Source organism: Pimephales promelas, chromosome 16, assembly GCF_988280905.1.
Source record: "Pimephales promelas chromosome 16, fPimPro1.hap1.1, whole genome shotgun sequence".
Lineage (NCBI taxonomy): Eukaryota > Metazoa > Chordata > Actinopteri > Cypriniformes > Leuciscidae > Pimephales > Pimephales promelas.
The window spans coordinates 22958797-22982724 of record NC_142784.1 but is presented as its reverse complement, the minus strand read 5'-3'; the positions used below and the strand labels follow the sequence as shown (position 1 = coordinate 22982724).

General features: G+C 39.5%; 3 protein-coding genes across 5 annotated transcripts in view; 1 reads left to right on the top strand and 2 right to left on the bottom strand.

Annotated features, from left to right (window-relative positions):
- Positions 1 to 21246, bottom strand: part of mcamb (melanoma cell adhesion molecule b) — a 47265-nt gene extending 26019 nt beyond the window's left edge. For both annotated transcript variants that reach the window (XM_039670678.2, XM_039670679.2), the window contains exons 1-2: positions 21119 to 21246; positions 3948 to 4161 (exon numbers count right to left, since the gene is read on the bottom strand). In XM_039670678.2, the coding sequence (XP_039526612.2) occupies positions 3948 to 4005 (58 nt within the window). In that variant the 5' untranslated portion in view covers positions 4006 to 4161; positions 21119 to 21246. The remainder of the gene's footprint in view (positions 1 to 3947; positions 4162 to 21118) is intronic.
- LOC120472229 (uncharacterized) lies at positions 10437 to 17151 on the bottom strand. 2 transcript variants are annotated; one of them, XR_016146879.1, is made up of 3 exons: positions 16892 to 17151; positions 10625 to 16743; positions 10437 to 10476 (listed from the first exon to the last, which is right to left on the bottom strand). XR_016146879.1 is itself a non-coding variant. In XM_039662311.2 (2 exons), the coding sequence occupies exon 2, from the start codon at positions 16606 to 16608 to the stop codon at positions 10930 to 10932; it is 5679 nt and encodes a 1892-aa protein (XP_039518245.1). In that variant the 5' UTR covers positions 16609 to 16743; positions 16892 to 17151; the 3' UTR covers positions 10437 to 10929. The 2 variants fall into 2 exon arrangements, 1 of the variants encoding a protein (XP_039518245.1); XM_039662311.2 differs by having other exon boundaries at positions 10437 to 16743.
- rnf26 (ring finger protein 26) lies at positions 20358 to 23514 on the top strand. Its single transcript, XM_039670681.2, has one exon. The coding sequence runs from the start codon at positions 20937 to 20939 to the stop codon at positions 22239 to 22241; it is 1305 nt and encodes a 434-aa protein (XP_039526615.1). The 5' UTR covers positions 20358 to 20936; the 3' UTR covers positions 22242 to 23514.
- Positions 23515 to 23928: the final 414 nt, after the last annotated feature.

Sequence of the window (23928 nt, the reverse complement as noted above, 5' to 3'; positions counted from 1 at the left end):
ATTTATTTACTATGCCTATGTATCTATTATGATGAGGAGACATTTTGTGAGATTTTAAAGCATACTTAAATACTTTATTCGGAATTTCCTTGGGGAGCGAACACGGAGCGGTGTTTCTGATATCAGTGAGCGAGGAGTGGAGCGGGAGCGGTAAATGGTGAACCCGGAGCGGAGCTGGAGCGGAGTGATTATATAATGCTTGGAGCGTGGAGGGGAAATTGTTGCCGCTCCACTCCGCTCACATACCCTGGACAGAGGATACGGTCACATCTGAAGTGGTCATTCCTATAGCACACAGTTTACTTTTTTAACCTCAGATAAATGAAATAAAACTTCCCTGAACAACCTTCTGTTTGGAATAAACATATTATGCTTTATGACGTAGCTATGTAATGGACCTTGGGAGTTGTAAATCTCTTCACCAATAATAGAGATGCAAGATGGCGCCAGTTTGTATAAAACAAAGGAGTGTGAGTCTGCAGAGTGATACGAGAGATTAAAGTAGCGGCAGTTTCATTTATCCAGATGAGTGGAATGATATTCAGTTTTGCCATGGATGAAAATGAGGACTCGATAATAACAAACAAGTAGCCTATTTCAGAGCACCATTTCATAAAAGGAAAAAAAATGTGCCTTTTACTTTTTTACATTTTGTTTAGAATATACATGCTATTGTCGTAGAAATTTTAATAGATAAAGATTAATTATGTTGACTATAACCAGTTCTGATTTTATATTTCTATTGTGTGATAAAATCCATCATACTTTCACTTCTTTGTCTCAAGATGACTAAACTTCTCATTCTAGATCTAACAATAAAAAAGATAAATCTATCTTGGTTCCTTTTATTTAGGATGAAGCCATGAGATGAACTTTCAATATGAACCAACCCTCTAACAAACTTTTGACATAATCAAAAGTCAATCTTGGTCAATGTAACTTTTCAAAATGAACTGAACTTTCTGTTCTTTTACTTTAATAAGACATGATTGACTGAAATGTTAAGACATCCTTACTTCCCTGTATCCGATATATACAATTAAATACAAAGACCTTTACTGTTTTACAATGTCTTTGTAAGAGTAAATGCACATTATCTTTCACATAGCGCTGAGATAAAAATGGCCTTTAACCCTTAATTGGATGGTGTCAAGAATGACAATTTGTGTCTTTATGTGCTAAAATGTTAAGATCCTAGTGCTTTAGTCTTTCAATGACTCAGAGAGGGAGGCATCTCTTCAAAGCATCACTAAAGCTTTGTTCACTGTATATGCACTTCATGTTCAACCCCCTGGAATCTGACACAGAACAAGACAGCTGCAAAACACCAGCAAACACATTGGAATTTCGGCATGCACCACATACAAAAGAACATGTTAACACAAAGTAGTCAATCATTTCTTTTGATCTGGCTAAAAAAACAGGTTAATTTATTGTTGTCTAATAAACATCTCTGAATATATGGGCTTTGGGCTATTTTATCGCATGCATTTTCTTTAATAATGTGCTAATGATGGATTCAACCAAGTTGGAAAAGTGAAATGGTCCAAAGATATCCTGAACACCCTTACGAAAAAGAAGTTTATTTCAGTTTGATATTAATATACTTCACTTCTTTTAAACTTAAAAATAAAAGGTATACTTTCAGTCTACTTTTTATGTACTTCTCAGAAATATACTTCAATTGCACTAAAGTGGCTTATATTGACAGAAATGTCTACAGTAAGTATATTTGGCCTATAATGATCGACCTTGTTGGTCGAGATAAACTTAAAAGTATAATTAAGTATTCTAAGTATTTTTGGCTTGTACTTGTTTACTATTTTGTTTAGCTAGTTTGAGTAGCTTATTAAATACCTTTTAAAAAACATAATTTTATACACTGTCTTATAAACTTACATGTTCAAGTTTATAGTACCAAGCTTTTGGATGAAATAGCTTATAAATAAAATAAGCATGGAACTGAAACTGATCTTGTACACAGTGATAATCAATAGTTAGTTTTGATTATCTAATTATTTAAAGAGATATAATGCTGCATAAGCAATAAGTGCTGCACATCAGCCCATTCTCACTCCCAAGGCGTCACCTAACTGACGCCTTGGGAAGCATTTGGACATGCTTCAATATCTGACGCTTTAGGCGCCCTTTAGCGTCAGTTAGATGACGCCCTAGGATCGCGTGTACCCTACCCCCACCCCACACCTAAACCTAACCGCGTCCTCTAACTGACGCTTTCCTTTAGCGTCAGTTAGATGACGCCGTAGGATCGCGTCATGTAAGTGACGCTAAAGGGCGCCTAAAACGTCAAATATTGAAGCATGGTCAAAGGTGACGCCTTGGGGTGAGAATGCGTTGTGCACATTTATAAACACTGGGAACAGTTATGGATAATATAAAAATCAAATGCACCAAAACCTAATCCGTTAATTTTAGATTACTCATCTTATTGTATATTTTGCCCTTGTTTCTATTGAAAAAGCAGATAATGTAAAGCGGGCAATGTCCTGAAAGAGTGTTTTAAGTCAATTTTCTTAAAAAAAAATGTTCTCTGTCAAAAATAAATATTTTTGGATGGATGGATGGATTTTTGTTTTAATTTTTTTAACAAAATCAGGAAAAAACACCTTTTGGGGGGAAATTTGTGACTTGATTATCAGTGTCCGTTTCTAAATCAGCAACAGCAGTTAAAAGGATGAAGGATGTGATGAGATACACTACAGATTAGGTCAGAACTCCAAAGGTGTGGAGGAAAGGAAGTCGAGGAAGAGGAGAAGGTCAGCACAACAAGGAAAAGCTTGAACAGTGGTCAACGGAAGAGAGGATAATTAGGCAAAAGAATAAGAAAAAAATAAGAAATACTGAGGAAGTTCAGCACAGATGGGCAGATAAAAGGGTGAGGGAAACAATGTATGACTAAAAACTTAAACGTCCGTTAACAGATGCTTCTGAACAAAGAAAATGCCATTGGTGGAGGGGATGCAGTTCCTTCCTTTCCTTGTCGATTCTCACATCTAGTTATACAAAATGTAGTAGGCCACTCCATCATATATTCAACACAGCTCTAAAACACATCTGCAAGGTATGATCCAGATTCATTTAATGAGATAATCTCGTGGTAAACAGTCTTAAAAAACAGAATGTTATCTAACAACAGACCGCGTGAAGGCAATGACATAGACCTGCTACTGTGTTGCCACAAAACTCCTTTCACTGCTCGGACTGAAGGTCCTTCAGTTAAGAACATATCCTCACATCAGGCTCCTGCGCTTGTCCATAATGCTACAATAACATTGTTTTACCCATAAGTCATAACACTGTATCTTTGTCTACTGAATTAAAATGTATTAAAATTAGGAATGGTACAATGTAAAAAATGGCAACCTTGAAAAACAGTTTAATAATTAAATAATAAATTACATTTATAAATCTATAAATAAATTGAATAAAAGATGATTTTAAAGGTCATTAAAGTTAATTTCACATTTTTGGCCAAAGAACATCAAGGTGACATACTCAATACTCACTAAAGACTGCTTAAGTTGCAATCAGCCAAATCATTTCACTTTCTTTTAATTCAAACCTGCATGTGGGGTGTTGATAATGATACAATTTTGTTTTACGTTTACGTATAGCCTACGTTTTGTTGAACGTATTTGCAAACTTTACGTTTATATATAATAATAATAATAAGCTAATAATAATCACGAAAGTATTCTGTAACATTTTTATGATCTGAAGCAAAAATTAATTTGCTTTTGAAATCCATTCGTTTAAATTACAATCATATAGGAATTTTAGTTAATCTTTCATCACCCCAGATGCAGCATGAATTGTGAATGCATTACAGGTACAAAGTTCTCATTAAATTCTCATGAACGATGAAAGCATCTCATCGATATCATTTATGTTGTAAACTTTCCCGCACAATTGAAACTTTGACTTACTTTTGCAAGCGAGGACGATCAGTCCCACGACCAAGGGCGCGATATAACGGTGGGTCATGTCTTGCTGATCCGAGGTTTGGTGTAAGGAGTTTGTGCGCGGTGGAGAGCTGAAGTGTCCTGTAGATCATCAGAGAGGGCAGATGTTTGCACAGAGAGCTCGTGAAGTGCGGAGAGATGAGTGGGAGGAACCTAGTGGGCTGCGCCCTATACCACACTGCAACACAAACGCACATGAAACACGGACGTTAGCAATAGTCACGATTTGAATCTTTAATGTGCTTATCATTTCAGCTTATGCATGTAGTTTTCTGGAAACTATACATTTTGTGAACCCTTCAGAATTTTCCATATTTCTGCATACATTTTACGTCAGCTTGAAGGAATTCGACCCATTCATTTTCAAACACTACTTCAGTTCAGTGATGGTGTCTGTCTCACTGCATAGCCTATACTGCTTTCTTCGAGTTCCTCCACAACACGTCTGTGAGGTTAAGGTCCTAATTTTGCTATTCCAAAATAGGAATAGCAAATAATATTCTAATATTCAAATAATTGACTGGTTGTGCTACTGTTCCAAGACTGACATCCTTGACTTTGTGATGCAGCTTCTCGTTTAGCTTGAACAATATTGGTATGCTAAATTAATCCATATTGGCTGAACTTGGATTTTGCTTATTTAAAGGAGTAGTTCACTTTAAAAAAAAAAAAAAAAAAAAAAAAAAAAACGTTTGCTGATAATTAATTTACTCACCCCCATGTCATCCAAGATGTCCACATCTTTCTTTCTTCAGTCGAAAAGAAATTAAGGTTTTTGATGAAATCATTCCAGGATTTTCTCCATATAATGGACTTCATTGGGAACCAAACAGTTCAAGGTCCAAATGAGAGTTTCAGTGCAACTTCAAAGGGCTTTAAACAACACCAGACAATGAATAAGGGTCTTATATAGCGAAGAGATCGGTCATTTAAAAAATTAATAAAACAGTTTAACTTTTATAAGCACAAATGCTCGCCTTGCTCTGTTCTGTGATGAGCGTTCGTGACTCTCGTTCAAACTCGTTCATCAAAATGAACAAATCTTTTTTCGAGTCATGACTCGAAGGGTCCTAGATAAGACCCTTATTCATCATCTGGTGTCGTTTAAAGCCCTTTGAAGTTGCACTGAAACTCTCATTTGGACCTTGAACCATCCAAAGTAAATTATCAGCAAAAGTTTTTATTAAAAAGTGAACTACTCCTTTAAGCAACAGGCTTATTTCACCAAAGATCATATTTAGATATTTAAAAACACCAATAATAAAAAAAAAAAAAATGTTTTTATTTATTTAGACCAGGGGTGCCAAATCCTGCTCCTGCCGATCGACTGTCCTGCACAGTTCATCTCCAACCCAAATCAAACACACCTGAATTCCATTCAATTATATTCACGATAATTTTATGAATATTTATCCGCTATAACATGGAAATTATCATCGGTTTATATCAGTCCAAAACTGTGATTGTATTTTATTTTATTTTTTTATTCATCGGTCCATAAAACATTCTTCCATTCTTTTTTGGAGAAAAATATTCCCTCATGGAACATTTTGTTGAATAAATTTGTGAAAATGAAAAAAAAAAAAAAAAGTTTACATTTTCTTAAAGATTTTCTTTATCTAGTTAAATTAGTTAAAGATCTGATGACAGTGCAGGTCAAATTAATGCAAAAATATGTTGTTGTTTTTTTTTAGATAATGCATTGCTGTTTGGGTGAGAGATATTTGGCTTTGTATGTCTCCTGAAGTTTCTGGCCAAGATTTTTGACATGCAATCTAAATGCATTAGCAATAAACCAGCTATTTATTCAGTCGATAGAGCCTGAAGTCTTAATCAGTGCTTTCTATATTTATCAACAGTCATTATAAATGCTATTGTTCTTGATAATGAGCCTATTAGTTGGCTTTTTAAATAGTTTCAAAATTGACTTTATCTGAACTGTCTATCATTAGTGGATTAAAAACTGATTCAGAGAGCCTGTAATGTGATCATCCATCCAATGATCTACTGCTGAGAACTAACAAGACAAACCAAGGAATATGTATTTGAAAATAGGCTGAAGATTTCCTGTGGGACTGCAGTCAAGAATCAATTTGGCATGGTTTATCCCCTCACATGACCAACCCAGTCACATCTCTTTTGAGATTAAAAAAGCTCAGTATGAAAGAATATAGTGAAGGCAGCATTCATCATGTTGTTGGCTGTAATTTGTGAGTATGATGTTGACAGCTGTGTACCTCAGGTAATGTTTGTTTGCACACCTGGAGGAGAGTGTGGCGGTGCTCTGTTGACTAAAAACAAGAGATGCAGATTCAGTTGGTCACATTTTATATCACTTCACAAATCTAGTAAAATTTTGTACAAGTTGTCAAATTCTATTACTTTGGTTGTATTAAGTCTAATCTCATAGAACCTCATGGAATAGAATCTCATAGAATAGAAAGAATAGAACAGAACAGAACAGAACAGAATAGAATAGAATAGAATAGAATAGAATAGAATAGAATAGAATCAATGAATGAATCTCCAAATGAAACAATATCAAACCTTGCATTATTTCGAGAAAGAACAAATTCATTTTTTTCAAACAAGACATTTCACAAAAAAATTGTAGTTTTAGTTTAATTAGGGTAACTATAGTGTTAAAAAATAACATGTTGGTATTAAATAAATGAATTGCACACAACCTGGTTGTCAAACATTAGTGGAATAGTTTCAATAGTCACATTTAAACATTAGTTTAAATAGTCAATGGCTGCGTCCGAAAGCTGAAAAATGCTGCCTTCAGAGGAAGCATTCAAAGATAGGGTATGAAGACACATCTGAATCCAATAGCGTCACTTCCTGTCTCCTGAGATACCTTCATTCAATCAATATTTTTGTGTGTAAATGTACATTTTTGGCCAACATTTTCCACTTCTGATTCACTTCTACTGATAAATTACTATTTGAATATTTGCTTAGTTAACACTCTATTTGCTGTGAATAATTAAACCATTACACTGCCTCAGAAATCTGTCTAAAAATCCGTTTTGTGGTACCACAAAAGTCATTGACTGCCTGATAAGGCTGTGACTGTGAAGCAACAACTCAGCTGCTATTTTATTATACATCCTTCTAGACCGACAGTTAAAAAAAAAAAAGTTAGATTTTCCATGCAAAGAAATTCATGCATTTTAAGCATTTAGTAAAGTACTGGGTTTCTGGGTTTTACAAATATAAAATCAACTGGTTTTAACATGTAGGAAATATATTACTCTGGTATTCAACAATTTTTTAAGGACTATCATTTTGTGAATTATCATTAAGTTGTAACGTGCCTCTGTATAAACATATTTAAAGACAAGATAAATACAAAATGTATACAAGCTGATGGGCACGTCTCTCTTCTCAGTCCATTAAAGGTGGATCATGTTTGACATGCTCTGTTTAACACAATGCGTTCTGCAATTAGAACCATTCACATGACTGAATGAAGAGTGCAAATCCTGTTGTAACTTACAATAGAAAATGGGTTGTGATTTGACCGATGACAACGCACCAGTGATTAACATCTTTACATTGTCTTGCTTTCTTGAAGTGGTGGAAAGAATGCTGCTTTTCCTTCAATGACAGGAAGTAGGAAAGAGGTCATTCTTTCCAATCTGGATGCTGGGGGGATGTTTTTCTGGAGTTATTTGCTTTCATGAGAGGGACTATTGTCTATTAAACACAAGGGTGGTGGCTGTGAACGTCTGAAGAGTGAAGGGGCTCAAGGGCAGGGATCAGAAGACATTTAGGGTCCTATCTCTGCAATAGAGTCTTCACAAAACAGGGTTTGTTTAAAAAAAACTGACATCAGTGGTCTTCATCACAGCAAAAATGCTGTTTCTGTGATGATAGGAAGAATTTTAACTATATTTAGATTTACATATTATGCATATTCAGAGTTATATTCAGGATATACATATATATATTCAGATTTACATTTATATACTCAGATGTGTAACTATATATTCAGATTTACATTTATATATTCACAATTTACATATAATTATTTCCAGTTTGGCCCCCCATAAAATCTGGTGACTATCTAATGACTGTGGGGGCCATTTTAGTACAGTGAACTCATTGGCCCTCATTTATCAAAAGTGCGTACACCAAATTTCCAGCGTACACGAAAATGGGCGTGGGGGGAGCGAAGACTTGAATATATAGGGGCGTGTTCAATCGTTTTCAGCCACAGGATTTATAAAGGGCAGGTATTGCATACACCTGGATTTCAAAGGTATGGATAGCAGTGTTGTAGTCGAGACCACCTCACTCGAGTCCGAGTCGACACCGAGACCAGAGAGAGTCGAGTCCGAGTCAAGACCGAGTCCATAGAGAGTCGAGTCCGAGTCGAGTCCGAGACCAGAGACAGTCGAGTCCGAGTCGAGACCGAGACCAGTGAGGGTTGATTACCTAATTTACTTTTATTTACTTAGAGAAATCCTTTTTTTTTTTTTTTTTTTTTTTACTGAATTTACTTAGTTTAAAAAATATGATCAGTTTAGGGTAAAAATTTAGTAGGTGGTGTTAAAAGTAATTTTATTACAATTTGTCATGCGCAGTTGCGCACTAGAAAATCACCAATCACTGGGCGTGTCAATCAATTTAAAGAAATATTTTATTAACATACATTAATAATCATGAAAAATATTTTTAATTGAACTCGAGTGGACTCGGGAATAATTCCGAGTCCTAAAAAAAAAAAATGTTCGAGTACGAGTCAATTCCGAGTCCAAATGGACACGAGTCCATGACGAGACCAAGACCATTAAAATATGGTCTCGAGACCGAGTCCGAGACGAGTCCGAGTCTCGAGTACTACAACACTGATGGATAGCTTCATAAATCAGGTGGTGAGAGGAGTGTAAGCATAAACTTATGCCAACATATACGCCCGTTTCTACGTAAGAATGATAAATGAGTGCTATTGTCATTTTCAAGAAACGAATTTGAAATGATTCGAGCTTTGTGACATGGTGGATTATTCTGCTGGAAGTAGCCATCAGAGGATGGGTACATGGTGGCCATAAAGGGATGGACATGGTCAGAAACAATGCTCAGGAAGGCCGTGGCATTTAAACGATGCCCAATTGGCACTAAGGGGTATAAAGTGTGCCAAGAAAACATCCCCACACCTTTACGCCACCACCACTAGCCTGCACAGTGGTAACAAGGCATGATGAATCCATGTTCTCATTCTGTTTACGCCAAATTCTGACTCTACCATCTGATTTTCTCAACAGAAATAGAGACCCTTCAGACCAGGCAACATTTTTCCAGTCTTCAACGGTCTAATTTTGGTGAGCTCTTCCAAATTGTAGCCTCTTTTTCCTATTTGTAGTGGAGATGAGTGGTACCCGGTGGGGTCTTCTGCTGTTGTAGCCGCTAGTTTAATTTTAAAGTTTAGTTTAAATGTAGTTTAAAAGAGAGAATATAAATGTATATATTGAGAGAGAGAGAGGCTTGCATATGCATATCTCAGAATCTTTTGTAGCACTAGCAGCATTTCCTTTGTTTGCAATGGGAATCTGATGCTGAAGGATCACGCCCTGGTAAAAATTACATCACTGGGAAGGCACATTTTCACAGACTAAGAATAAAGGCCCAAGGGATTGTAAAATTGAACATTTAAATATTTTCTCTTCCACTTTCATGCTCCCTTCCTAAGCTTCTTTTTTAAACGGAGCCTGTGGGCTGCAGTGGTATGTGAGGTCATAGCCTAGGCTGTGACCAGTCTGCACACCAGTGGTTTCATCTGTTGAGAGTTTGTGTTTTCCCATAGAAGCTTCTGAATTACTGCACATCAGTCTGTCTCTAACTGCATGACTTTTAATAGTTCTCCTCATATTGCTTTTGATAAACTTCCTGACTCAACACAGTATCAGCTGCAAGCTATTCCAGTCTTATTAAGTTCTAAATTTGGTTACAAACATTAAAATTTCACCTTAATTGAATTCAGTAAAATTCACCAAAAATCACACACATAAACAAAAACACACACACAAAAAAGTTAAAAGCCAACCTTTAACAAATAAAAAAAATAACATGAGAATCTTTTTCATAAACTGTGAATATCTATCTATAAATTACAGGAAAGTCTGTCTGTCCGTCTGTCTCATAATCAAATATAGCCTATCTCTCGAATCGTTAGTCCGATGGATTTCAAACTTGACGGGTGTCTTGCACGAGTGTGTGTGTTTTGAGTAATTGTTGGTTTGGTGTGTTTTAGTGCTCATTACAGCAAAAGTTCAGTGACATTTTAATTTGTGCATGTAACGGCCAACAGTAACAGGATGTAAATGCAATAATGCTCTTTATTTAAGTGCACAGACAAAGAGGTCAGAAGCACAAAACAAAATTGCTACTATTATGTTGCCAAATGAACACGTAGATAAACCACTGAAGAAGACCAGGACCACAAAGGACGTTTTTGCATTTTAATTTCTTCTCCAGATGGTGAAAACTGAAAGCATACACAATATGCTCTTAGAAAAACTAATCTCTACACAGACGAAAATAAAGTCATACATTGGCGCTTTAAATGCATTTCTCAACTAAACAATACAAAAATACATTACTTAAGATCTGTATAAACATATTTATAAACTTACGGCATTGCCTTGACAGTGCTTTAATGAGAATGGCGACAGATCGCGGACCGTATCATGCTGGATTTCGCCTGCTCTGTTTACATGAAACCGAAACCGGAAGTTAGCGCGGCAGAACCGGAGGTGAAATTGTCCGCTAATATTTTTTAAATAAAACTTACAAATAAACATGAAATATTTATAAGAAACCTTTAGAAATGCTTTTTAAACATTTAACTTATTTACTAAATTATTAACTGCCTTAAGAACAACACATTCCCCGCCTGACCTCAGAGAGGACACTACCAACAACAAAACCTTAGCGGGTTTCAGTCCTTTGGCAAAAGAAGAATGACTTCAGTAACTGGTCGCAAAAAGGTCTTTCGAGTGCCTTGGTCATTTACTGTGACCTCGACCTTCCTTACTAGATTGTCCTTCCCAGGGAAGGTTGCCGTGACTCTACTCATGAGCCAGCTGTTCCTTGGGACCTGCTTGTCCTTAAGCAAAACAAGGTCACCAACTTGCAGATTACGACAAGATACAGTCCATTTCTGCCTCTGCTGCAATAAAGGCAGGTACTCTCGCTTCCAGCGTGTCCAGAACTGATTGGCAAGAGCCTGAACTTGTCTCCATTGCTTGGAGTAAAGGTCCTTATCCAAGAAATCTCCAGGAGGAGGTGTAAGGCACGATTTCTGGGTTAGCAGCATGGAGGGAGAGAGAATGAAGGGATTGAGTGGATCGGATGAAACTGGAAGGAGTGGCCTGGCGTTTATGATTGCTGACACTTCAGCCATAAGTGTGCACAATACCTCGTGAGTGAGTTGCACCTTACTTTGAAGCAGCATTGAATCCAATATTCTCCGTGCAATGCCGATCATGCGCTCCCAGGAGCCTCCCATGTGGGACGCATGAGGCGGATTAAATTCCCAACTGCAACCTTGATCATTGAGGTATAGTTGCAGAGCTTTGTCCATTCCTAACTCCTTGGAAGCCCCAATGAAATTAGTGCCACGATCCGATATAAGTTTTTTGGCAGGGCCTCTCAAGGCAAAGAAGCGTCTGAGGGCATTTACGCAACTGCTGGTGTCTAAGGACTCAATCACCTCAATGTGCACGGCTCTTGAGCTCATGCAGGTAAACAGGATGGCCCAACGCTTACTCTGTGCTTGACCACCTCTGGTACGTCTGGTGGTTACTGTCCAAGGCCCGAAAACATCCAGGCCGACATAGCTAAAGGAAGGACATGTTTTCAAACGTTCCGGGGGAAGGTCTGCCATGAGTTGCTCTTCCTGCTTTCCACGCAGTTTGCGACAGATAACACACTTATGGATAACTGAATTAACTAGTCTCTTTCCACCGATTATCCACAGACCTCCAGCCCTTATTGCACCCTCTGTTAGGTGACGACCCTGGTGCTTGACCTGTTCATGGTAGTGGCGAGTGAGCAGGATAGAAACATGACTGTCCTTAGGGAGAATTATCGGGTATTTTTCAGAGTTCTCAAGCTCTGAGTGTTTGAGACGACCTCCAACTGAAATGATGCCGCTGTCCAGGACTGGGCTGAGCTTTTCCAAAGGGCTTTGTTTGGCGATGGATTTGCCAGCGTTGAGGGCAGACAGCTCCTTTGCAAAGGTGGCCTGTTGCACTTGTTGAAGGATGACACGCTTTGCTTGATCCATTTCATCTGGTGTACGAGGAAACTGACATATGTGCCACCCTTTGCATCCATGGTTTGAATTGGAGCCATTGAAAGATTTTGCCATGTGAATGAGGAAGGCGACTCCACGGACCAAAGACTTGAAGGTGGAAAAGCGCTCAAAGCGCTTGCAGGAGACTACTTGAAGGTGAGTGGAACAAGTTCTCACTTGTGGCCTGATTTCACAGTCTTTGTCAGGCTCAACTAACTCAAAATAGTTGTTATCATTTTTTGCCTCTGGGGGTGAACGACGGATGAAGGAAGGTCCAGTGAACCAAGTAGTTTTTGATAGTTGAGCTGCTGTGAGCGAGCGTGATGCGTGATCCGCTGGGTTTTCCTCGGTGCGCACATAGTGCCACTGCTCCGGCTTTGAAGACTGGCGAATACGCTGCACTCTGTTGTGAACATATGTGTAGAATCTTTTTGATTCATTACAGATGTAGCCCAAGACCACCTTGCTGTCTGTGTGGAAGTGAACAGCGTCAAACTCTATGTCCAGCTCATTCCTGACGAGATCAGCTATCTCTACAGCCAAGACAGCGGCGCACAGTTCCAATCTTGGTATAGTGGGCTGTGACTGAGGAGTTAGTTTTGCTTTACCCATGACAAACCCCACCTCAACTTTGTCATTAGCATACAGAGCTCTCAAGTAGGCTACTGCACCTATTGCTTTGGTCGATGCGTCTGAAAAGACATAGAGTTCTTTGCGCTTTGCCTGACTGAGAGTGGTAGATGTGTACATTCTAGGGACATGGAGTTCCCTTAAGTTCTGCAGCGAATCCCTCCAAGCTTCCCATTTGCTCTGCTTTTCTTCTGGAAGAGGTGTGTCCCAATCAGAGTTTTCTGAGGTGAGTTCTCTGAGTAGAGCTCTTCCTTGAATGGTGACTGGTGCTAATAAGCCTAGTGGATCGAAGACACTATTAACAGATGACAAGACACCTCGGCGAGTAAATGGCTTGTTTGTTGTTGCCACTGAAAATGTGAATGTGTCTGTTATGGTTTCCCAAATTAGACCTAGACTGCGCTGTGATTCTGCTTCCTCACCACTCAGATCCAGATCTTTCAGGACTGCTGCACAATCTTCAGGAGAGAAGGCTTGCATGGTTGCAGGTGAATTAGACGCAAACTTATGCAGGCGCAGATTGGACTCAGCAAGTGAAGCTTGCGTTCTTTGGAGCAAGTCAATAGCTTCGGCTGGAGAAGGCACAGAAATCAGACCATCATCGACGTAGAAGTGTCTCTTCACAAACTTGACAGTGTCGGCCCCATAGTCTTTCGCTCCAGCTTCGATGGCCTTTCGCAGACCGTAAACAGCCACAGCGGGAGATGGAGAGTTCCCAAACACATGGACCTTCATTCTATAATCAATGACCTCCTTCTCAACATCATTGTCCTTGTGCCACAGAAAGCGAAGATAGTCCCGGTGATCCTCACGCACTACGAAGCAGTGAAACATCTGCTGTATGTCAGCCATAACAGCAATGCTTTCTTTACGGAAGCGGAGGAGTACCCCTATGAGACTATTGTTTAAGTCGGGGCCAGTGAGGAGTACACTATTGAGTGAGACACCATCCTCCTGGGCACTAGAATCAAAAACTACCCTGATCTTGTTGGGTTTTTGAGGGTGGTAGACCCCAAACGTGGGGAGGTACCAGCATTCTTCTCCTTGCTTCAGTGCGGGTGCTATCTCAGCGTGACCGCTGGAGAAAATCCCTCCCATAAACTCCACGTATTGCTGCTGCATGTGGGGTTTCTTTTGCATACTCCGCTTGAGAGACAAAAAACGTCTGACTGCTAGCTCTCTATTGTTAGGCATCTTCCGGCGAGGCTCTCTGAAAGGAAGTGGGGCGACCCAGCTATTGTCATCGTCTCTGTACATACTTTCATCCATGATCTTTAAAAAACGTGTGTCTTCTACGGAGGGAGCTGGCTCATTGTCACTTTTGCTGTGGTTGAAAACTGATTGTCCCAGACTTTTCTCTGGAGCCTTAGTGTGCCTGTTACTGTACGGCGTTTCCTTGAGCTGACGGAAGTTATCACACTGTCCAAAAACTGTGGGGCGGCCATTTTCAAGAATAATGGTTTTGAATGAGTTGACTGTAGGCTTGTGGACCTTACCTACACACACCTCCCCAACTACGACCCACCCTAAATCTAGGCGCTGGGCGAAGGGCGCATGATGAGGGCCATTAACTTGTTCCCTTACTTTGTGTGCACGTAAAACATCTCGTCCTAGCAGTAGAAGTATTTCTGCATTATGGTCTAGCTCTGGAATGTACTTTGCTATGGACCGAAGGTGTGGCTGGTGTCGTGCAGCGTTTGGAGTTGGGATCTCGCTTCTTTCGTTAGGAATGTCCTGACATTCAATGAGAGGAGGAAGCGGGATTACCGCAGACCCATCTAAAGACTCAATGTAAAAGCCTTCAGCCATTTTCCCCCGTGTTTCAACGAGGCCTGAACATGTTCTTAGATCATAACTGACTAGTCTGTGTTTAATGTTGAACAGATCGAAGAACTCTGGCCTTGCTAAGGATCGATTGCTCTGATCATCGAGTATGACGTAAGCCTTAACCGCACTGTCCTGGTGACCCTCTGGATACACCTTTGTAAGACAAATTTTTGAACAAGAACGACCCCACTGACCTGGACTGCACACTTTGGTACATGTAGTGGTTACTGCGATGCTGCCTGAGATGTCTTTTTCTTCCCCGCCATCCTCTTGAGCGGGAGCAGGAGCCTTGATGGTTTGAGGTGGAGGGCCAGGATGCATTACTGTTTCGTGGCTTGTACTTTCACATTCGGAGCACTTTACTGTGGATTTGCAGTCCTTAGCGAGATGAGAGTCCGAGGCACAGCACCTAAAACAGATTCCTTTCTCTTTGAGGAAGGCCTTTCTTTCTTCGAGCAGTTTGTTCCTGAATGTCCTGCATTTATTGAGTGGGTGGGGCTTATTGTGCAGCGGGCAGTTGCTTTTAAAGTCCTTGTTGGGGGGTGTAATATTAGTTTTATTTACGGAGATGGGTTTGGCGGAGCTAAAGTTTCTCAGGTAAGGTCTTTCTGGGTGTGATTGGGTTAGGCTGTACTGTTGGTTAAAGCTTGGATCGTTACGTCTCTTAGCTTCTTTGCATATGAACTTACAAAAGTAACTGAACGGTGGAAAGCAGTCTTGATGATCCTCTTTATATTGTGAACCTAGTGACATCCACTTCTCCTGAATTCCGTATGGGAGTTTGTCCACAATCGGCCTGATTCCGCGTGACGTGTCAAGATAGAGAAGACCAGGCAGATACCCATCCTCTTTTGCTCCTTGAATCTCCTGTAACAGATCTCCAAGTTCCCTTAATTTCACATTATCCTTTGCTGTCATTTTAGGAAAATTGTCCAATCTCTGGAAGAGCGATTTTTCAATTATTTCAGGAGCTGCATAACACTCATGGAGTCTGTCCCATGCTTTCTGTAGAGCTACTGCGGGGCTATTGACATACACAGAGCGAATGCGTTTAATTTGACTACTTGATTCCTTTCCTAACCATCTTGTCATCAAGTCGAGCTCTTGTGTTGGCGTGAGGTGAACGTCTGCTGTAGCCCCGGTAAATGAGGAGAGCCACGCTCTGAAATTCTCTGGTTTGTCATCATATTGGTAAAGACCTGAAGTGATGAGGTCACGACGTGCTATATATTGTGCAAGTGGCTCTGATTGGTGTGACGTACTTGCAGGTGAGTTGTAGGGAGGCACGAAAGGGCTAGAGAATGGGTTGAGTGCGTTCTTTATTTGTTCACTTTTTGGTTTAGTCTCACCTTTAGGAGAGGAAGATGTGGTTTGGAAAGCCACGGATGTGTGTTGGATATGGCGTTTGGGCCTAGTATTAACACGTGAAGGTTCTGCGTCTGAAACGTCATTTTCAGTAGGATTCCATGTGATGAATGTGCCCTCTATTTCATCACTTTGGTTGCAGGTGACTGGAGCGGGGCCATTATGTTTATTCACATCCATTTGAGATTTCACATATTCACATGTTCTTTCTCTTTTAACTCTATCTGATTCTGTTCTTCGGCTCTCATGCCCATCTCGTATTAGCTCTGCTTCTTCTAGCACCTCTGCCTCAGCTACTGCGGCATCTGCTTCTCTTTGTAATTCTAGCACGTGTAGCTCTGTGTCGATTTTCACTTTTTCCACTTTTAACTGTGCTTCCTTGCTTGCATATGAGGCTCTTACCCTAGCCGCTTCTGCTTTGGCTCGAGCACGAGCGGCACTGCTTGCAGATGAGGATGAAAGACTTGCGTTGGTAGCAGATCTGTTGCTAGCCGCCATTTTAACCCCGATGAAGCTCTGAATGCTGCCTTTTCACTATTATGTTGCCAAATGAACACGTAGATAAACCACTGAAGAAGACCAGGACCACAAAGGACGTTTTTGCATTTTAATTTCTTCTCCAGATGGTGAAAACTGAAAGCATACACAATATGCTCTTAGAAAAACTAATCTCTACACAGACGAAAATAAAGTCATACATTGGCGCTTTAAATGCATTTCTCAACTAAACAATACAAAAATACATTACTTAAGATCTGTATAAACATATTTATAAACTTACGGCATTGCCTTGACAGTGCTTTAATGAGAATGGCGACAGATCGCGGACCGTATCATGCTGGATTTCGCCTGCTCTGTTTACATGAAACCGAAACCGGAAGTTAGCGCGGCAGAACCGGAGGTGAAATTGTCCGCTAATATTTTTTAAATAAAACTTACAAATAAACATGAAATATTTATAAGAAACCTTTAGAAATGCTTTTTAAACATTTAACTTATTTACTAAATTATTAACTGCCTTAAGAACAACACAGCTACTTTTAAAAAAAAAAAAGAATCGCTACTTTTTCAAAATGAATCGCTACTTTGTCAAAAAGAACAGCCCATTCTCACCCCCAAGGCGTCACTTAACTGGCGCCTTGGGAAGCATTTGGACATGCTTCAATATCTGACGCTTTAGGCGCCCTTTAGCGTCAGTTAGATGACGCCCTAGGATCGTGTGTACCCTACCCCCACCCCACACCTAAACCTAACTGCGTCCTCTAACTGACGCTTTCCTTTAGCGTCAGTTAGATGACGCCGTAGGATCGCCTAAAACGTCAAATATTGAAGCATGGTCAAAGGTGACGCCTTGGGGTGAGAATGCGTTGAAAAGAATCACTACTTTTTTCTGAAAACAATTGCTTTTTTTAAAAGAATCACTAGGGTACTTTTTAAAAAGAATCGCTACTTTTTCGAAAGTGAATCGCTACTTTTAAAAAAATGAATCAATACTTTTTCAAAAAAGAATCATTACTTTTTCTTAAGTGAATCGCTACTTTTCACTTGCTTGTACGCTGGTGAACGGAAGACTGAGGCACTGACAGACTGAACAGAATTGCTGAATAGGCTATTGCAGTGGAGGTGGGAGAGGCGGGATCAGCGACGACAATGTGGAGATCTTGAAATCACCATGATCGAGTTTAATTCCAACATCTGGGATTTAATGAAGAAACAGAAAAAAATGATACAGACTAAATCCAGAGGAACTGCGGCTACGTCTCCAAGATACTCGAAAAAACCTTCCTGCAAATCTTCAGTACTGAGAAAACTTTTAGGCACTTGTAAAAAAAATACTGTAAAGTGAGGATATGTTCAAAAACAATGTCATCTGATTAATCAGTTAACTTCTTTTAACTAAATCAAATATATGTTTGGTGAGACAACCCTTTGCAACCTATAGTTTTTCATCTTTGCAGGTTTCTTCAAATGTCTTGGAGACATTACCGCAGTTCTTCTGGAGTTCGTCTGTCTCAGTTTTTGTTTTGTTTTTTTCATGCAATTGCACATTTTACAACACATCAGAGTGTTACACTTTGCAAGAATGTTTTTGACCCTAAATAAGAAAAGGTCATAACATTTCAAGCTATCTAGTACTCTTCCGACAACTCAAAAATCGAAATGGGTCAAAAAAGGGCCTATATTAAGCAAGTAAATGGCAAAAAATTAGCAAGCTCTCTTTCTTGATGATGTGTACCCAAAAAGCAGTTTGCTCAATGAATTTATGAAAACACAGTTAGCTAATTAAAGCTTGCAAACACACAATTATTGTTAAACAAACTTGTTAATTCAAAGTTTTGTAGAGCAAAAATCTAACTGAATTCAGTAAACCTTTCTAAAATTAGACTTAACCAAAGTAACTCTGTTTAAGCTCTTCCAGTTAATTGCTAACTAACAATGGCACATGGTAGCAAGCTAACAGGGACTGCTAAAGCTGTACAGCTAAAGCTTTTTTATAGACAATATTGCTTAGCCCACAAGCTAAGCTCCACTCTTCTACACAAAGGTAACCACAAAACTACAACATAACAAATGTTCCTTCATTTTCAACATAAATGAACCTAAAACACTAACAAATATTTCCCAAAACATATGCAAAATAACACATTTACTCTCCCACTCCAGTCCCATGCAAATCATGCTGCTAATTCCACTTGTCAAAAAACATGATTAATGTAGTCTTGACACAATGGGATTAAATTAAGTTCCATTTTCCAAAACGACTGGATGTAATGTAAATAAGTTGTGACAAAATGTTTATGAATTGTCCTACAGTTTCAAGAATATTTTGGGGACAAGGAAAACTTCAATACAACAAAATGTGTGCTAAGAAACACACATCTTTCCAAAACTACTTTTTCATGTTGTTGGTCTGAACAGAATCCAGCAGCTGTCATCACATAACAGGAAATACGTTTTCTTAAGGCATGGGTGAGTGAAACAATAGAACAGACATCAACAAAATATCCTATTGTTGTAATCAATTCACCAGTATTTTGTTTCCCTAAGAGATAAGGTTTCTTTTAATGCTCAAGGTAGCAAGGAGCAGACAGGAGCACTTAAGGACTGTCATCGAGTTTAATGGTGTGGAAGTGACCTGAATGGAAAATATGGCAGTTATGTTTTGTCTTATGCACTAGAAGAAGGACATTTGTTAAAGGAAATCTATTCTCCAGGCATTTGTTACTTCCAAAAACGGCCTCATATCAGTGTCGTTTGTTTATTTTCCCAAGAGGCCTACAGCAGAGAATGTCTGCTTGACCTCAAACAAAGGTTAAACAGTGTTTGACCTGCAACATGTAAAAAAAATGTGTGTGTGTGTGTGTGTGTGTGTGTGTGTGTGTGTGTGTGTGTGTGTGTGTGTGTGTGTGTGTGTGTGTGTGTGTGTGTGTGTGTGTGTGTGTGTGTGTGTGTGTGTGTATTTTCTCCTTTAAATATTAATGGAGGCATTTATAAATTCACTAGCTAATTTGGCTATTCTTTCTCTATTGACAAGCAAAACCACAACTTTTGTTCTATTAGCCATTATCAGTCATATATTTTCTTCTGGTTTGAATCTTGATTGGCATAAATGGAAATCATAATTTTGTTTATTTGTCCAATTTAAATGAGCAGATGAGATCATCATTATTTCACTGGACATTTCAAATAAATGTTTTCTCATCAAGTCCACTTCATGACAGAACAGACATTGTGATGATTGAGCTTAGGAAGCGGTCATATCCATGTTTTACCATGAATAAAGCACTATTGTCCAATCAGAATCAAGGATTGAAAATAACCGTTTTATAAATATATATAAACGAAACATACTGTATGTTTTTGATCAGGAATATAGATAGTTTACTGAATACTCATTTTGTGACAAAATATCTTGATAGGGCACGTTGTCACACTGTATGGGCTGTAAACAAACAGATTAGGGTCAGCTAACAGAAAACAAGCTTGATAGACAAACTACTGATAGCGGAAACACAGCCCTTGATCATTTAAATCTAAACAATGAAACGTTTAAAATGGCAACAAAGTCCACAATAGCTAAATGCCTGTAATAAGAGCAAAGATAATGACTTTACTTTGATCTATACAATTTTATCTGCAATATAATCAGATCATGCAACATGAAATAACCATAAAGGTAAAGAAAATAAAGGTGGTGCATAATAAGAGCAGCCGCGGGCGTTTCTGCACAGCTCGAGCGCAGAGTTGATCCACTTCAAACAACTACATGTAGTAAAGCGGAAACAACGGACTACAGAGAGAGACGCTTTCGATTCTAGCCCACGAATAATTCAAAGAAAGAAACGTCTGAGTTTGTCGTCGTCTTGGAGCTTCATAAAATAGCGCGGACGCTTGGATTACAACATGTTCTAAGAATCAACATAAGTTTGGGATACAGAGATCTGTACAACCAGACGACATGGGCAGTTTCATTTTTCAAACGTAAACATCCGCCGAGCAGTTTCCGTCCATGTGTGAGCAGCATGCTAACCCTATTTCGGATGAGTGTATCTGTCCAAATCAGAGGACACGTGCCATTCCCAGCTAATGCTCAGTTTTAATACGACTGGAATTGCTTTTATTTAAATCTTAAGCGGTTTGCCAAGACGATACGTTAAGACGCGAATGGGTTAGCACGCGAGCTAGCAGCTAGCTTGGCTACCAAAGCTGTTTGTTTGTGAACGCACAGACTGAACTGTGTCGTTTGGCAGCACAAATACTATGACAGATGATAATAGTCCATTACGGTGAACTAAAGTGACATTTCACAAGCAGATATCCTTATTATGGGTCTACTGAGCTTGATTTTTAGTTCAGTTGGAAAATGCATAGATGTCATTTGCCTCCTTCTGGATTTAAATTTTGTGATTGTCAACTCATTAATTCATCTGTTGGCGGCAGTGATCTCCTTTGTCAGTTGTCTGCCCATGCTGCTCACAAATTCAGTGTCTGAGTGCTGGAATCTCACCTTGCTTTGCATCATCACCATGCGGGACGGAGTGACCGTCGTGACCCATAACATGGTCGGAGGCTGGACGCAACTGCTCGGAGGCATGCTGGAAAGCTTCAAGATGATCGGATACCTGTCTTCACATCTGCTACTGCGCACCAAAGAGCTTCTTCACCGCGGTTTGCTGTCGGGACACAGTTTGCTACGGCAGGCGTGGGAAGGCTGTGGCATCGTGTTCAGCCTGTTGCTTTATTTCGTCAACACGATCATTAACTTACTTCTCATTGGTACGCAAAATTTATACTCCGTGTTGGCCAGCACTGTGGAGGCAGTGTCCTGCCCTTTGCAGAAAGCTCTTGAGCTGACCCTGACTGTGCTGACCTTCCTGTACAGCAGTCTCGTTGGCACCTCCATCCTGCTGTGGACACCATGCAGACTAGCCATGGAGTTTCTGGGATCTGTCTGCCAGATCTTCATGAGCGTGTTCTTGCTCAACTCTTACGGGCTGCTGCTCACGTTTGTCATAATCACGAGTACCACCATATACCTGAATCCAGCGATCCCAAGACAAGTATCTTTGAACATAATCAACTACATCAACTCTGTGCCACTCCTGCAGCGACTCAGAAGAGCTCTACACCGCCTCTACGTCCTCGAGAGGAATGTGTGGCAGAGACTGGCCTGGCATCGTAGTAGGATAGGCCTCCTGGTGATTCCTGCAAGGAGAGAAGCTGCGGAAAGGGACGTTAGAGAGCCTGAGCACAACCTTGAGCCTCAAGTTGACCTAAACGCAGCAGATCCGGTGGTGGAAAACGCTCGCGAGGACACCAACCAAGCAGACGATCCTCTAAACCTGCCGCTTCCAAGCTCCAGCGCTCACAGGCCGCTCCGGAAGTTTCCGTCTGAGGACAGTTGTAAAGGCCCTCCGTCGGACAACCTGCTGAATCTTCTCCAGGAGCAGGAGGAGAGGAAGAAGTGCGTGATCTGTCAGGACAGCACCAAGACTGTCGTGCTTTTGCCGTGCCGTCACTTGTGCTTGTGTAGAAACTGCACCAACATTCTGCTGAGCCAGCCCATCTACCAACACAACTGCCCCCTGTGCCGCCACATGATCCTTCAGACCATGGACGTGTATCTCTGAGGGAAATGTTTACGGATGTGTTTCCGTCATCCTCAGGTTATTTGAGCAGCACTGTTCTTGAACTGTGGGAAACCACGTGCCCTTTTTCATCTGTTCATTCCACTACTATTGCTTGTATATAAATTTGAATCACAATCTTTTATAAATTGCGATGGCGAGGCTGATGACTGGCTGTGTTTTCTTATGGTTTTATATACATTGTCACTGTTTTCATCAGCTTGTGGAATCAACACTATTTTTGTCATACAGCAATATCAAATGAATGTAAGTTTTGTATTAACAAACATTAAATGCTGTGGTAATTGTGAAGATGGAAGATTTGCTTAATTGAGTGTTTAAGGGGAACATTTATGCTACAATACTACTAACGTTGGGCCTTATTGTATGAATTGTTGTCTAATACATTTTTTTTGCCTGACTGTAAAGGTGATAAAAGGTTTCATGTGAACTTTCTTTTTTTTTATTAGATTGTTTTTAGTGTTGGAGAAATGTTCGTTTTGCTTTGCATATTTTGTAATCATTCCACCAAAGCCATTTTGCACTATTTGAGTAGACAAGTGTCACTACAATATTTTCACCAGCCATTCTACAATCTGATGCTGTTTTTGTCATTTATTATTGAACTGCATTAAGGCTCTCTCACTGCTTAAATGGTATTGATCAATGCATTTTCAAATCGAAATTGTGTGCTTGTTTTTTTTGTTTTGAGAGATAGTAATTTAATTCGGTTACTGGTAAAAACCAAGTGGCAGAAAGGCTTTTAGCTCAGCTTTGTCCACTGGGTGTTGTTAGAAATCACTATTTTTGGTTAACATCTTGTACATTAGAGAGACATGGTACAGACCTTACATTATTTTGGTCAAAACCCCGAAATCCACAATTGTATTCAGAATGACACAATGTGCAAGACAATCAAGTGCATTGAAGAAAAAGATTCATACAAGTAGATTCATAACTTTGTTGTCCTTTTGAAAAATACATTGATTCCATATAGTCCCTAGCTATTTCTGTCACTCTCAATTCTGCTCAGTGCAGGTGATGAGCACTAACCCATGTTTTTTAATTGTAATTAAGGTTTTTAAACATTCCATTCATTCCACATTTTTAGCCCCAAGCCTTTTGTATTCTAGTCCAGCAGACGTTTGTTTTCTATAAAGGTCTCAATTGAAGAAGCTTGTGGGTTAAGCAGATGTCTGTCTCTCCAGCGGCCTGGATAATATCAAAACCACAATCATTAACTGTCCAGATGAACAATAAACAGTATTTGACTGTGGTCGTATTGTCTTTGTCTTCAGCACAACTTGTTTTAGTTTCGTCATTGGACTAAAATGCAATTCACAACAATGTCTTTGATTGTGATACATGGCTTACTGAGATCAGCATTGTGGGACTTGGGATTCCAGTTGTTAATCTTGACATTTCCAAAACCTGATCCAATGTTACCTATAGTCCTATATCCAAATAAGTCTCATCTCAGGTCTGGAATTTTACATTTGTTAACCACTTTTTCCAGCTTTAATATGGTTAATTTAATAAAAGGTGTGTGAAATGCAATACTTATAAAAGGAAACACATTCAGCACTGGACAGCTCCACATTCCAGCTTTTTTTGCGAGAGGAAATGTTGTGAATCACACATTGTTGTTCACTTCTATACAGCATTCAAGCAATTCCCTTAGTACTTGCAT

Bases quoted from the DNA above. Each gene is read 5' to 3' on its own strand.
- rnf26 (XM_039670681.2), top strand. From the start codon at position 20,937: ATGGGTCTACTGAGCTTGATTTTTAGTTCAGTTGGAAAATGCATAGAT.
- LOC120472229 (XM_039662311.2), bottom strand. From the start codon at position 16,608: ATGGCGGCTAGCAACAGATCTGCTACCAACGCAAGTCTTTCATCCTCA.